This window comes from Pteropus vampyrus, unplaced genomic scaffold (genome assembly GCF_000151845.1).
Source record: "Pteropus vampyrus isolate Shadow unplaced genomic scaffold, Pvam_2.0 Scaffold528, whole genome shotgun sequence".
Classification (NCBI taxonomy): Eukaryota; Metazoa; Chordata; class Mammalia; order Chiroptera; family Pteropodidae; genus Pteropus; species Pteropus vampyrus.
This window is the reverse complement of record NW_011889309.1, coordinates 1,868,847-1,883,142: the sequence shown is the minus strand read 5'-3', so window position 1 is coordinate 1,883,142 and position 14,296 is coordinate 1,868,847. Positions and strand designations below refer to the sequence as shown.

The window sequence follows — 14,296 nt, the reverse complement described above, 5'->3', positions numbered from 1 at the left end:
GCTTTCACATATGCCTAAAGGAAGGAGAAAAATATGGAACAGGTAAAAAGGATAGAGGTGAAGGGAAACTATGAGAGGGGTCCTGTTTTGGGAAACCTGAAAGTAAGAGTGGCTATAAGCACTTGGTTTTAGTTAGAAAGTACAAGGCAATGTGTGGTGCCTAACATAATTCTTTTCTATTTTGTTATCCTATTAAAATACAAGAAATTTCAAAGAAGCGAGTTTGCTATCCCACTTCTAATCCAATGTTACAGTTCAAGCATCATTTCCAAATTCCAGAGAAGAATCTTAACATTGGGATGATACCACCAATCTTGAGTCTTTTTGCCAGGTCTTACGTGGCTCCGGTGAGAACCACAGCATTACCCCTTTGCGTCTTCTTTTCCTATTTCTTTCCCTGCCTATAGCCCAGTGACCATCTATCTACCTTTATTCACAGCTTAAAAATGAAATGGCAGATCATATGGAAGACTGGAGAATTATGGAAGAAGCAAGCTTCATTCCTAGCTGTTTTATTTTTTTCTTTTTCTTTTCCAAAACACTTGTCTATTTATTTTCTCGCTCAACTCATGTATACATTATACATATACATACATATATTTATATGTATAATGTATATATATAGAGAGATAGATATATAGATATATATAGCTAACCATTCACAGATGCAAGCATTCCAATTCAAAAGGATTGGATTGCCAAAGGCTTTACAGAACAATTGCTAGACAAAAAAAATAGTCGGTGAATTCCAAGGAAATTAAATACCTTTATCTTGAAAAACCCCGAGCTCACAATCAAGCTTCAAAGAAATATAAATATATCACCAGGCTGTGAAAATCAGGGTCCTCTTTCCAGGGTAAAAAAAAGAGGCAGTTGGCATTGACTCACAAAATCCTTAGAGAGCAGGAAGTTTGCTTGTCTGGCACAGCAAGGAATGAAAGTGTGAGACTTCTTAGCAAGAGTAGGGGTGAGTGATGCAGGGTGCGGTGGTGGGGGAGGGGGTGGGAGAGGAATTCTGGGGACTTTTTCCTCTCTCTTTCTTCTTAGGAGGCCCAGCCTGATTATCCTGGTTCTCTGGATTCTCTGGGGAGAACCAAGGCTGGAAACCCAAATGTGGGAGTTTAGATAGTGTTCCAGATTGATGCTTGCAGAGGAAGCTACTCTTTAATCAAATCAGATTACTGCCAAGAGACGGAGAAACTCCAGGAGAGTGCCAGAAAGCATGATCAGGAACAGAGGCAAATAGTGACCAGTGTGCCTGCATCAAAGGCCAACAATTAAAACAGTGGCCAGACTTTGTTTGGAAACTGAGACAAGATTAAGTCAATAAATCATGATTTAAACATTTTATGTAATGTTCTCAAAGAGAGAAAGGAGATTTATCAGTGGAACTAATAGCCCCATGCTTAGGTCCCTCTTCCCAGTTACTCTGGGAATGGGGGTGTCCCAGGAATGAATTCAGTCATCAGAGTGCCAAGTTGAATTCTGCAGTCATGCTTGAGGGACCCAAGCTTCTGGAAGAGGTGGTGTGGGGTACGGATCAGGGATCAGGCTCTGGCTTCAGTTTGAATCTGGCACTTCCCCTCACCAGCCATAGGACTCTGAGCAAGTTACCTGACTCTAAGACCTGAGTTTCTGTCAGTATGGGGGTAAGAGTAGAGCTGATTTCACAAGGCAACTAATAGGATTGAATTAAAATGTTTAGCATGATAACTTTGTTCATAGTAAACACTCATAAAAGGTGAGCTTGATTTTTATAAAGAGCATTAGCCAGGAAGTCAGATATATCTAGATTTCACATCTTAGGTGTGAAAAGTTGGGCAACTTACTTAAGTTCTCTGAATTTTCATTTCTTTAACTGTAAAATTCAGATGATAGTCCTTCTTTACAGAGTTTTAATGATAATTGAATGAGATAGGAAATGTTTTAAAAAATGAAGTGCTTGAGCTCATATTTTGATAAATTATAAAGTGCCTCTCCCATAACTTGTTTTGATAAATTGCAAAATTTATCAAATGCCTCTTCCATCCCTCTTTTATTTTGTGTTCCTTTCCTATTCCTCTCCATCACTGTCTCCAGAATCTGCTAGATCAACAGATGTCACAGTGAATGAAAGAAGAAATGGCAAGCTTACTATTTCATAGTTCTCAGCAGGACAAACATGATATGATGAGTTACTTTATATTTCCTAGGAAGACCATACAGGTCAGCTCACACATAGGCTTGTGAAGTTGCTATTTACAACAAATAAGTCTGTGGCGATGGGACTAAAACTGGAGGGCAACTGAGTCTGGGCTCAGCCAATAGACCAACACAGGAGTTGGGATATTTAGAATAAGCGTTTATTGTCAGAACACCAGTGATCTGAGAAGGCAGCAGGTTAACACCTTCCAAAACTGCCTTGCCTTCTCAGTCTAGCTTAGGGACTTTAGGAGAAAATCTGGGCATTATTCCAGGAGTTACATGATAGTTACAGGGCGGGGAGGCGTTCTGTTGTGCTTCATAGAGCCGTTCCTCTGGCAACATGGTCCTCTGGTGGTGTTAGCAACCCAGGAACAAAGATGGGAGTAGTCTGGAAAGAATGCTAGACCAGAAGGATTGTAAGTTTCTTTGTATGGCAGGGGATGGTCCAAGCTCTGGGTCAAGCCACTGTGGACAATCTATTGTTAAGCTATAGGGCAAAGAAAAGTGAAGCTGGGATGCTGAGAAGGCTACTACAGGGGTCCCAACCAAGCCCTCCTTCAGGACCACTTAACATAGTTACACGATGTAGGTGAATGTGACTTCGAAATAGAAAGTGCTTGAAAGTCAGATTGGTCAAAACATTCATGTTCTTGTCAAATGTTTCCAGTGGTGAACATTGCACAGTGTTTTGGCACCTAGCATAGTCTCAGTTTGTGGAAACTCCTTGATGAGATTGTGGCACCATCTTTCCTCTCTGTTCACCTGCCTCAGTGGCTATTGTGGCCTCTGTCTCTGCCTTCCAGGCTACAGCTACCTCTTCCTTGTTCAAAAAGAACTTTCCTATATCTCAGTCAAAAATTTCCACAGTACTACCTGGCAATATGCAAGGATTTTAAGGCCTGAGACATATGTGCTCCTGAATCCAAGAGGTGATTATTCACCAGTCAGAACTGCAGGTAGTGGAGATGGGTAGGTGGAGATTAAAATCTACTCAAAGGTACTACTTTCCAGGCTGCCATTCCCCTCTGCAGTTTTAGAAACAAAGTTATTCATTTTCATTTGTTAACTATCATTTGTGGGCAACCTGTGTATGACACCAAAGTATTTAACTAACCATGAGTTTGCAGGGAGAGTTCAATTCTGTTTCAATTAATACAGTTTTGTGTCTGGAGCATAGCTGAAGCTCAGAGACTCAAGTGTCGGGAGAAAATCCCAGTTTGAGAGCCATCTGTTTAGATGATTTCTGAATAAGGGAAGGGAAAGTGTGATTAGATGGCTCCCCTCTTATAGGTGCTGAAGCATATGTGAGTGCAGTGAGGGCCTGTGGTCGGGCTGGAGGGAGTCCACATCGAAGGCTGCTCTGTTGTGTGCTGTGGAAGGCATTTGACTTCTAGGAGAATGACTGATGACAGTGTTAAACAGAAATGCTGCACTCTCTTTACACTTGCTTCCCATTCCTCATGCCATCTGTTTCTCAGCTCTGACTCTGCCAGCAATCTATTCGTGCTTCCACTATCCAGTAAGTTCCTAAAGGCATGAGGGGTATAAAAGGCTTGCTCCTAAAATGAGGACACTACTCAGCCAAGAATCAGCATGCCGGAGCCAACACCCATGCTTAACAAGCTGGGAAAGAAAGACTATAGGGTGTTTCAGTGACTCATGGTTTCCAGCAGCATCCTGTTGAAACTTTAAAACTTCAAGTCCTCCAGGAAGCTTTCCCTAATCTAATCAAAATTATACCAGCACAGATCACCTGTCTGCTTATAACCCTCTCCCGTGTCCTCACACCTGCCACATTGTGTGTTGTCCAGTCAATGTTACTCCTACTTTGGCCAGCTACTCAAGTACATACAGTCTGAGCCATCTGCCTCCATAGCCAGCACTCAACAAGGGCTGTCACACTTTACTATTATTTCAAACAAAATTTAATTAGAAATGACTACATATCACAGTATGGATCCAAAGCTTATGATAATTCATGCTTCTACATCTGGTATGTCTTTATCCTTTCTTTCTGCTCATTCTTTTAACAAACATTTATTGGGCTCTTATTATAGTCCAGGCACCGTGATTGTGGAGTTACAGAGTTGAACAAAATATGGATTTTCCTCGTGGAATTCACAGTCTGGAGGGGAGATCCAGATATATAAAATTAAATTAATGTATTATTTTATGCAGTTATTAGAGTACTACATGATGCATTATCAGTGAAACACAAAAGCAATATAATAGAGTTAGGTAACATCAGAGAAAATGGCCTGGAGAAAGTGACTCCTGAGCTCAATCTTAAAGGAGAGATTGAGGTTAGCCAGGTGTATGTCTGGGGATTGAGGATAGTTCCAGGCAGAGGTGCTAATAGGAGTAAAGGTACAGAAAGTAGGAGCAACAATGATGTATGCTGGGATCTGTAAACAGTTCTGTGTTACCAAGGATGTGTTACAGTTAGATTTTGCATTTCAGAAATATCACCCAGGCAACTATGTGGAGAGTAGAGTTGAGGAGGACACAGCTACAAGAAGGGAAGTCATTTTGGAGGATACTGCAAGAGACAATGGGGGCCTGAACTAGGGAAGTGGTAGGAGAGATAGAAATAAGGGTAAGAAATTGAAAAGTATTTTCAAGATAAAATCAACAAGATTTGGTAATAACCCAGTACATGGAGGAGAGGCAAGAGATCAAATGCAGGAAAATGAAGAAAGAATGTGCCTCACAGGTGATTGAGAAGATTGGAAGAGAGCAGAGAGCATTGATTTTATAAAAGCCAAGAAGGGGATGTGGTTGACAATGACAAGTGCTACAAGAGGTCATTTAAGCTCAGGACTGGAAATTTTCCAATAGTTTAGAAATAAAATGTTCTGTGATGAATATGGTGAGGGAAGCTTTAGTGGTACAAGACAAAATTGTATGAGATGAGGAGTGAATAGGAAAAACAAAAGTGAATTCAGAACATAAACATTTACTCTTTCAGATACCATAGACAAAATTACCTAGGGCCGAAAAGATTTTCCAGCATCCAAAATTATGTTTGATGTCTGAAGAAAATTATTAGTTTCAAAATTCAAAAAGAAAACTACAAAATTGAATTAAGACATGTTTAATTAAATATCTCCAAAAATGTGACATTGTTTCAACTTCCTTAATTTTTAAATTTAATATTCATAAAAACTTCATTACATTTAGAAACAATTTTTTGGTTAGATTTTTCTCATTTTGCACAATGATTGCTGCGAAATTACACCATTTATAAATTAACCATTTCTTGCCTTTCAATTACATCAGCAGCAAAAAATGTAAAAATGCATTTAACAGAAGATGTGGGTGCATTTCTTCAATTTGCTTTTATGTAAGGTGATAAGCATTTTAAGGGCTTTAAAATGTCTTAAAATAGTTGCGATATAGATAACGTTCAAAAAGCTTGAGAAGGAAAGAGAAAGGATGTTCACTAAACAGAGTTAGAGGGAGAAGAACTTTTTCCTTTAAGAAGTGTGTGTATGTGTATGTATGTGCTGAGGAAGAGAATCAGTGGGGAGGAAAAGATTGAGGAGAGTCAAGGTGGTGAGTGAGATAGGCAAAGAAAGACATGAAGAGGGGGCAGAACACCTCCTCTGCAGAAACACGAGAGAAGGTTGAGGCCCTTCAAAGGGATCCTAGTCTTTTTTTTTCTGTATCAGGCAGAACTATGCCAAAGTGGTAGGAGAGGCATATAGTACCTCAACAGTCATTTGGGAACTGTTTACCTGAGTAGGAGGGCATCCTTGGTCACTTACCATTCACTGGGAATATCCATTCGGCCTTTCTCCACAGGAGTCAGCTAGAGAAACTAGTTCATCTTCGATGCTCAGATGCGCATCCCAATACCCCAGTTCTCACCACCCTTAAACCTGTGGCTGGAGCATCTGCCTGCACACCCCAGCCAGATCCTTGGTGCGTTCCCTCTTAAGTGTCCTTGCTGTCTTCCTCAGCCCCAAGGATCTTTATATTTCTATGTTCAAAAATCTTCTGCCAAAATTGTCTCAGGTTAAAAGGACGAGTTTTTAAATGAACCCCAAGCACCTTCTGCCTCGAAGATAGATAGATCTACTCTAAAATCTACATGCCTCCCCTTAGAATTGAGTTTTAAAATAATAAAATAGAGGCTCTCATTCACATAGGTACTCCAGAGTTGACTCCGTATACCTGCAGATCAGAGTGTATAGTCTGTTTGGCACAGTCATTATGTCAGCCCTTGGAGCTATGGTGGCAGATTATTATAGGCAGGCACTGCAGAGTTCTATGTTATTTTAAAACCAAAACAAAAAACTAGACATCCACTTGAGGCTTTGTGAGAGGAAACCCAAGGCATCTTGATATGCCTATTTAAGGCTCTTTTCCAGCTTTCCAAGGTGCAGAAAGTGGTGTCATATTTCTGCTCTGGAACCATGGCTCATTTCTTACTAATGTGTGAAGATGGCTTTCTTTAACACTAACATAGCAGCATGTCTGTCTCACAATGGTATTACTGATTGAACACTCAAATGCGTAAACATTCTGGAATAACACAAGACATAAGTGATTCTCTGGGCATCTTTCTGCATAAAAGATGCTTTTTAATTTATGATTGTGGCCCCCATGGAATCGTGGGCTTGTGTGTTTATGACACTCTCCTATAGTGTGGGTTTCTTAAATACCAAAAACAGTACCTAGTTATCACATTTAAACTCAAGGTTTAACACTGTGGAAATGAAACAACCATATTATTCTACAAATAATTATAGAGCATATACTATATGCCAAGTATCATGCTAGGCAATGAAGATCCAATCGGAAACTATGCTTGACTTCAAGTAACTTACAGTCATGTACAATGCTTCCAAAAATATCAACATGCAAACTAATTTTAGGCCTGGCTGGAAAAGAGTTACCTGTAAAATGTTTTTTAAAATACAGATTCCTGGGCCCCATGTCCAGAGATATGGATTCAATAGGTCTGGAGGAAGGACTAGAAATCTATTTTTCAAATTAGTATTTTAGTAATATGTTGACATAGATAGGTAAACATATTTTTCCTATCCATAATTTGTTTAAAACAATTGATCTATATTAGTAACATTAACTAAAATATGTATGAAACTGCTAGAATGTACAAGTATTTTGGTATCATGACCACATAGGCTAAATTAAAATTTTTCTGTGCCCTTTTCTAAAATGACCCTCACCTTCCACTCCGCAACACCTGTTTGGAAGCTTTTCACCAGTCTCCTCCACTTATGAGATCCCCTTCCCTTCTTTTACTCTGGCTGTGCTGCATTCTTTTCCAAAAGAATAGTTATATCTCTTCATGGAATTTGTGTGCAGAACATCTACAATACTCAAGTTCTTGTCATTTAAGTGCCCTGTAGCATTTTTGGTATAATGATTATGTCTCCAGCTCTTTTACACAATTTTCTCTTACAGGACTAGGAATGGAGAATATTGGTGGAATCTTTGTGGTTCTTATTTGTGGCTTAATTGTGGCCATTTTTATGGCTATGCTGGAGTTTTTATGGACTCTCCGACACGCTGAAGCTACTGAGGTAAACCTCCGAAAGAGTATGACTTAAAGTGTTGACAGAAGGGGCAAAGTTTACAGGCTCATGAACCTATAAAAGTAATTTCAGACAACCTGTGAAATCCCACATGAGTATGGAGCACCAACAGAACAGACCTGAGCACAGAAGATCTGGGTCAATGTTTTATCACTTGTTAATTATGCAGCCACAGAAAGGGCATTTAACTTTTGGGTTTCAGATTCTTCTATGAAACAGCCCAACAAATAAGTATGTGAAAAATGTTTTATGAACAACAAAGTCTTATACAACTATAATTTAAAATGTTATTGTAAAGAAAAATAGGCAAAAGTACCAGGTTACTAATGGAAACAATGCCTTTAGTTCTTCCATCTTAAAGTATGTTTTTTCCTTACAAGTAAAGATGCTTAGAGATATCCCAAATTCAGGTGAGCCCAAGCATTAGATCTTTCTTCTCAGGAATTGTAAATAAATTTAATTCCCAAACCTGTGGCTTAGAAATTGGGCTAATAAAAGTTTCACACAGAAACTTGAAGAGTCTGAGAAGATGACTTTATCCCATTCTACTTCCATTCTACCTCAGAAAAGGGGCAGAAATCCTTACATCCTAATTGCATTCCTTGGTTTTAAAATGCATTAGCCTCTATCTCATCTACCAATTCTGGATCTTCCTAAAACCTCCTTTACTAATTGATGCTGGATAAACAACTCCTAACAGTGCACAAGTGTACAGTGCCCTATATGTTTATGGAGTCCAGCCTTATATAGGGCCTCAATACCACACTGCCTGCCAGTCCTTTGATCCTTCAGCACTCAGCCTCTTCCTCATTTCCAACAGGACCTCATGCCATTATCTGCTCCTCATACCCCTTTGCTCCTTCATACATAGAGGTTAATTTTAACTTCCACATCACTGAGAAATCAAGAGTGACCAGTCCTAAATGAAAAACCCCACCTAAAAATTTACCCACAGCTAAAGCCACCCTTGTAGGTACAGCAGATGCTCCAGTCACCCTTCTATCTCTGCCTTTATCCATCTTTCCTCAGCTAATCTAGGATTAGCTTCTTTCTCCCCTTTAGTTTTTCTGCCTGCTCTCTCCCAAAAATCTAAAATTATACTCAAGTTTACTCTGTATTTTAAAATAATAGCAATATTACCATTGCTGTTGCCCTCTCTCTCTCCTTTCCCAAACCAATGTGATCTGCTTGCTTTAGTCTCCACTTCCTCACCTCCCATTCAGCCCTCAATCCAGGATTTCACCCCACCCCTGCACTGAAAGTTCTTGTCCCTATTAATGGACAAAACCAAAGAGAACACATTCGGCCTTATTGGACTTCGGTGTGTACCTTGACAAAGTGGACATTTTTTTTTTTTTCAGATGCTCTCTTCTCATTTGCCTTGCCTGGCACCAAACTCTTTCGGTTTCCCTTCTACTTCTCTCTATAGCTTTACTGGCTTTCTATCTTTGTGCAGTCCTTAAATGAGTGCTATTTACTTATTTCTTATACTTACTACTTATAGAAAGAAAGACCCAGTTCCAGTGCTCCTTCCCCTGTGAGACCTTCCCTAACTCCCCTGCCTTCTTCCCTGTGCTGGAAGAGTTGGTTATTCCTCCTCCTTTCCAACACCATTGTAACCTGTGCAAAGAGTACTTATACACTATGGTGCAATTAGGAACTATGTATTTTATCTTTTTATTCCCACTGTAAGCATGTGCTTAGTACATAGGTGATAGTCAATAAATACATGTTGTTACATTCTTCTCACATGTAATAAGTTAGGAAGGTGTGTTTTAGCTAATATAGTCATTATTAGAAGCAAAGAGAAGTCATGTGACTTGCTTTGAGTCTTTGCTATTTAAAAACAATAGTTTGTATAGAATCCAGGTCTCAATTCTTAACTTGGGCTATATTCTTTTAGGCGATATTACCTTTCTGTACCTGCTTCAAGTAGAGGATCTGTACACATTTGGTTACTCTCCCATGAGCTCACCTATAGTCTGAAGGTACCTTGAAATATTCAGTGAGGACTCCCAATAGCTAAAATGAAGAATAGGAGCTACATTAGCCAGTTAATAGGACTGGAAGACTGGAAGAAGGAACATAAAAGAGCAGGGGCTTCTTCTGCCATCATGATCTGGGAAAGCATCCTTTCTAGCACAGGGTAGAGAACTAAACAGAGTATGCATGCTCTTTGGAGTAGATAAGCTTAGGTTCAAATTATGGGTCACGTATTTATTAGTCAAGTAATTTTCAGCAAGATATATAACCTCTGAGCCTCTATTTCCACATCTGTGAAATGGATACAATAGTAGCAGAAGCTGTAGCAGTGTCAGTAGCAGTGGTAGCAGTCCAGGTTCATGATTCTTCATCCATAATTCTGAAACCTAAAAAGCTTGGAAAGTTTTATAAGTTTGATGCAAATACATTTGGCAACAAAACTTGAATTGGCATAAAACTAATGTTTATGGTCTTTACCTTACTCAGTGTGAAGGTACATACATTTTGCTACAGAAATATTAATATATTTGAATATAGGATCTGCCCTAGACTCCATAGGGTGTGATATGTAATTATTGTATTACCTTCCTAAAATCCAAGATATTCTGAAACACAGCTGGACCCAAGGGTTTCATATCAGGATATTGTGGATGTGTGGGGGTAATGTTGCTGGGGCTTTTGTTCTAGTTATTAGAATGAATCATCTCAGCTCTAACTGGTTGAGTAAAAGAAATGAGAATCTGTAGCCTAAAAACAAAACGTTGGTGGAGATACGGTAGTTTTTTCTAATACTTGAAAGAATGACATACAGTAGAGGGGTTATTTATTTAGTGGGCTTCAGGGTCCAAATTTAACTAGTATCAATGGATGAAAATAATCAAGGAAAGGAATGGTTAACTCAGTAGATAGAAGCAGTATTTAACAGAAATGTGAAAAAATGGTAGAGCCTCTTTCCCATGCTCTTTGAAGGTGTTCAAACAAAGACTGGGCAACCAGTTGGCAGAGTTGTTGAACATGATGGTATAGAGGGCATATGAATATTAAATGGAAGGTGGGAGTGAGGAGATGATTTGAGAGGCCTTCATATAATCTCTACACTCAAGATTATATCATTCTGTGACACGGCCCCCTAAGCGTCCACCAGAAAAGGCCCGCAGGGGACCCATGGGGACTGGTTCTAAGAGGTTGGGCTGTAACTTCTTCGTTTTCTCCAGGTGTCCGTCTGCCAGGAGATGGTGACCGAGCTGCGCAGCATCATACTGTGTCAGGACAGTGTCCACTCCCGCCGGCGCAGCGCTGGGGTGCCGCCCCTCCGCCCGCCTATCCCGGAGGAGCGACGACCCAGGGGCACAGCGACGCTCAGCAACGGCAAGCTGTGCGGAGCCGGGGAGCCCGACCAGCTGGCGCAGAGACTGGCCCAAGAGGCCGCCCTGGTGGCCCGCGGCTGCACACACATCCGGGTCTGCCCCGAGTGCCGCAGGTTTCAGGGCCTGCGGGCGCGGCCGTCGCCAGCCCGCAGCGAGGAGAGTCTGGAGTGGGAAAAAACCACCAACAGCAGCGAGCCTGAGTAGCCCTCACCGGACAGGATGCTCTGAGGCTAGATGGGGAGGCGGCAGGGCCGGGAGGGCTGGGAGGGCGCTGCTGTCTGTCCAGACCCCGGAATCGTACGGAGTCCACACTTCTCTCCGGATTTTGGATCCAGGAATTTTACAAAAGGATCAAAGAGCTGACGCCCCCAGCCAGAGACAGCGCCCTGGTCCGGAAACTGGGTCCACCCAGGGCCGTTGCACCCGAGTGGGGAAGGGACATTCTCCCTTCCGACCACAAAACCACAAGGACCCATCTTCAGTGGGCTTTTCCCTCCGGCCAAAATGATAGAATCTGGAGTGGGGTCCCTGCCCAGACAGGACCAATAAATTGGTAGAATCATCGGTGGAATTTCCCCTTAGGAGGGGGCCATTGTACCCTGGGTCTAGTTCTTACAGGAAAAAATAATAATAATTAATAATAATAATAATTAATAATAATAATAAACTCAACAGGGAAGTTTTTCTTTTCTGGATTTATATGTTTTTGTTAATTTTTTTCTTTTGTTTCCCCCTTTCTTTCCTTCCCCCCTTTTCTTCTTTGTAGTCTTCTCAATTCTATTCATTTATTTTGTTTATTTGGAGGGAGAGGCTGGGTTAGGGAATGGAAGTCTAAATAATACCTGATTCTTTTTCCTAAATTTTGGGACATGAGCGGCCAATGCATCAGATTTCAGGTGCTGAACTCTTTTTTCTGTGTGGTGACTGGGGGCATGAGTGTAGGAGAGGGTCTTGGGAAGAATAAGGTTGAGAGTCTCAAATAAAAGTCCATTAAAGTAATTTTTAAAATGCTGAAAACCAGTTAACTCATAGTTTACTCAAGACTTTGAAATTCCTGGGGTTTCAGGGGTTAATATGTCTTTTCTTTCTCTTTCCGATTTTCCTATTATTGGGTTTGATTTGATCTTTTCTGAATATGATCTCTGAAGAAAAGAGACAGGTCAGGAGAGCAGAGTGCACAATTTGGGCCCTTGTCTAAGAAACAGAGAGGGGAGATACAACTTCTCAAACTAGGGCCTTGGCTTCAGATGGAATGTGTTGTTCACAGAAGAGGAAGCAGGAGCCACCCTGTGTATGGGGTACACATTTTGTCAGTTGCATCTCTTTTTAAACAAACTCAATAGCTGCCTGTGAAGCAGGCCCCAAGGCTATCATGGATTGGGTTATTTCTTGCTACCAGTCATGAGACCTGGGTGCAAGTGTGTGTGTGTGTGTGTGTGTGTGTGTGTGTGTGTGTGCTTATTAAATGGCAAGACCTTAATGAATCAAGAATTTGCCATGTTCCTGGGAGAGAGGGGCGTCTCCTAGCCAATACACAGGCCTAGAAACTAGGAAGTCTTGAGTCCTAACCTCAACTTGGGTAGTAGCCCCATTCTGTGACTTTAGTAAAGCACTGAACTTCTCTTCCATTCACAAAATCAGAGTTATAGATGCTTTCAAGGCTCTCAGATGGCTAATAGTCACCACTCTGTTTGTCAGATGTTTGCAGGGTCCAGGGCACTCATCTGATGAAAGAGGCAAAGTTTTCAACAGCTGTTTGACCTTTGATTGCCTTTGCCAATTGGAAGCTTCATGCAAAGTTTTCATTTTCAGATAGAAAACAAATTCTATGCAATTTCTGATTGTAAACTTAAAAAAAATCACAGTGAGCGATAAATAAACAGCTGCTACCACCACCTCCACCACCATCTTGAATCAAATTGTCCTCGCATTGTTTCTGTTCTGAATGTACTAAAATAAAGACATCTTTGGAAGACGATGAGCTTAATTCTATGGTTTTGCTGTGTAGGTAGGTCAACATCCTCTTCATGCCAAGACAATTAGAGCTACCATTCTGGAGGTCAAATGGTACCCTGATTATTCCTATATCAGATGCCAGTTTTGTCCTAGGCTGACCTCTCAATTTTTTTTTTTCCTCTTTAACTGCTAATGACAGCCAGCTGTGCAGGGCATGAGTATTTTTTAAACCTTGCCTCAATCCTTGTGGAGAAACAGATTTGGTGAGAAGGGCACCTGGAGGCCTACTGACCACAGATCCCAATGGTGCCACACTACTCCAACCCACAGTTCCATCCCTTGCTTCTGACAATGTGGTCCCTACTGTCAGGTCACATTTGGGGTAAGAGGGTTGTTTTTTAAAAAACTCATTTTTATAAGCAGGATATCTTGATCAATAACAAACTTTTTAAGAATGGATTAGTGAAATAAATGTCTCCATGAATCATTTATAAAGTCTGTTCCTTTCACCGTGTGGACTAAAGATAAGACTGACAGCGCTAGACTATTTCTATTAGCTGCTGAGACCATCACTGCATCTCACTGAAGCTGGTGAGTGAATTTGCAACTAGCTAGTTCTCTTCCTTGGTTTGTCTCCATGTTTTATCTGTTAGTCATTGGCTTTCTTTTCCATTCTGTATTTTCTGTCTGACTCTGGATACTGTATAAAACAGTTTTGTTTTGTTTTGTTTTGTTTTTGTCTGTTTGTCTTTCTTTGACTGAAATATTTACAATAAAATAGAAACAAACCCTGCAATGTTAGTGATGGATGAAAGCTATTTTGGTTTGGAAAGAATTATTTGGTGTGCCTAATATCCAGGCACTCTAAAAGCAAATAAAAATATAAACCCACTTTGTGTCTTCCCCTCTACCTACCCTTCTCAATTCCTCTCGACACCGCCCTCCCCACTCCTCTACCCCCTTTGGCACTCTCTTCAGATCCCACGAAAGTCTGGTGGCTTCTTTCAATTGTAGTCCTGGAAGTCTGAGCCAGTTCCCCCCCAAACAGATACACATGTTAATGAAGTTCAGTATTTGTAAGGTTTTGTCCTCCTAACTGCACTTTCACAGAATAGTCATCTATTGATACCTAGGGTAACTCTAGTCAGATATCCACCCAGATTCCACTGGGAGCTTGAAGATTACATCAATTAAAATATAATACTTTGCTTTATTTCTTTTAATTGCCTTCCAGAGCCCCAA

The 14,296-nt window shown here is 40.7% G+C and overlaps 1 protein-coding gene across 1 annotated transcript in view; it reads left to right on the top strand.

Annotated features, from left to right (window-relative positions):
* GRIK4 (glutamate ionotropic receptor kainate type subunit 4) overlaps positions 1 to 11,472 on the top strand; it is a 451,038-nt gene extending 439,566 nt beyond the window's left edge. Inside the window, exons 20-21 of the mRNA XM_011383591.2 lie at positions 7,618 to 7,736; positions 10,946 to 11,472. Coding sequence (XP_011381893.1) covers positions 7,618 to 7,736; positions 10,946 to 11,302 — 476 coding nt within the window. The 3' untranslated portion in view covers positions 11,303 to 11,472. The remainder of the gene's footprint in view (positions 1 to 7,617; positions 7,737 to 10,945) is intronic.
* The last annotated feature ends 2,824 nt before the right edge of the window (positions 11,473 to 14,296 follow it).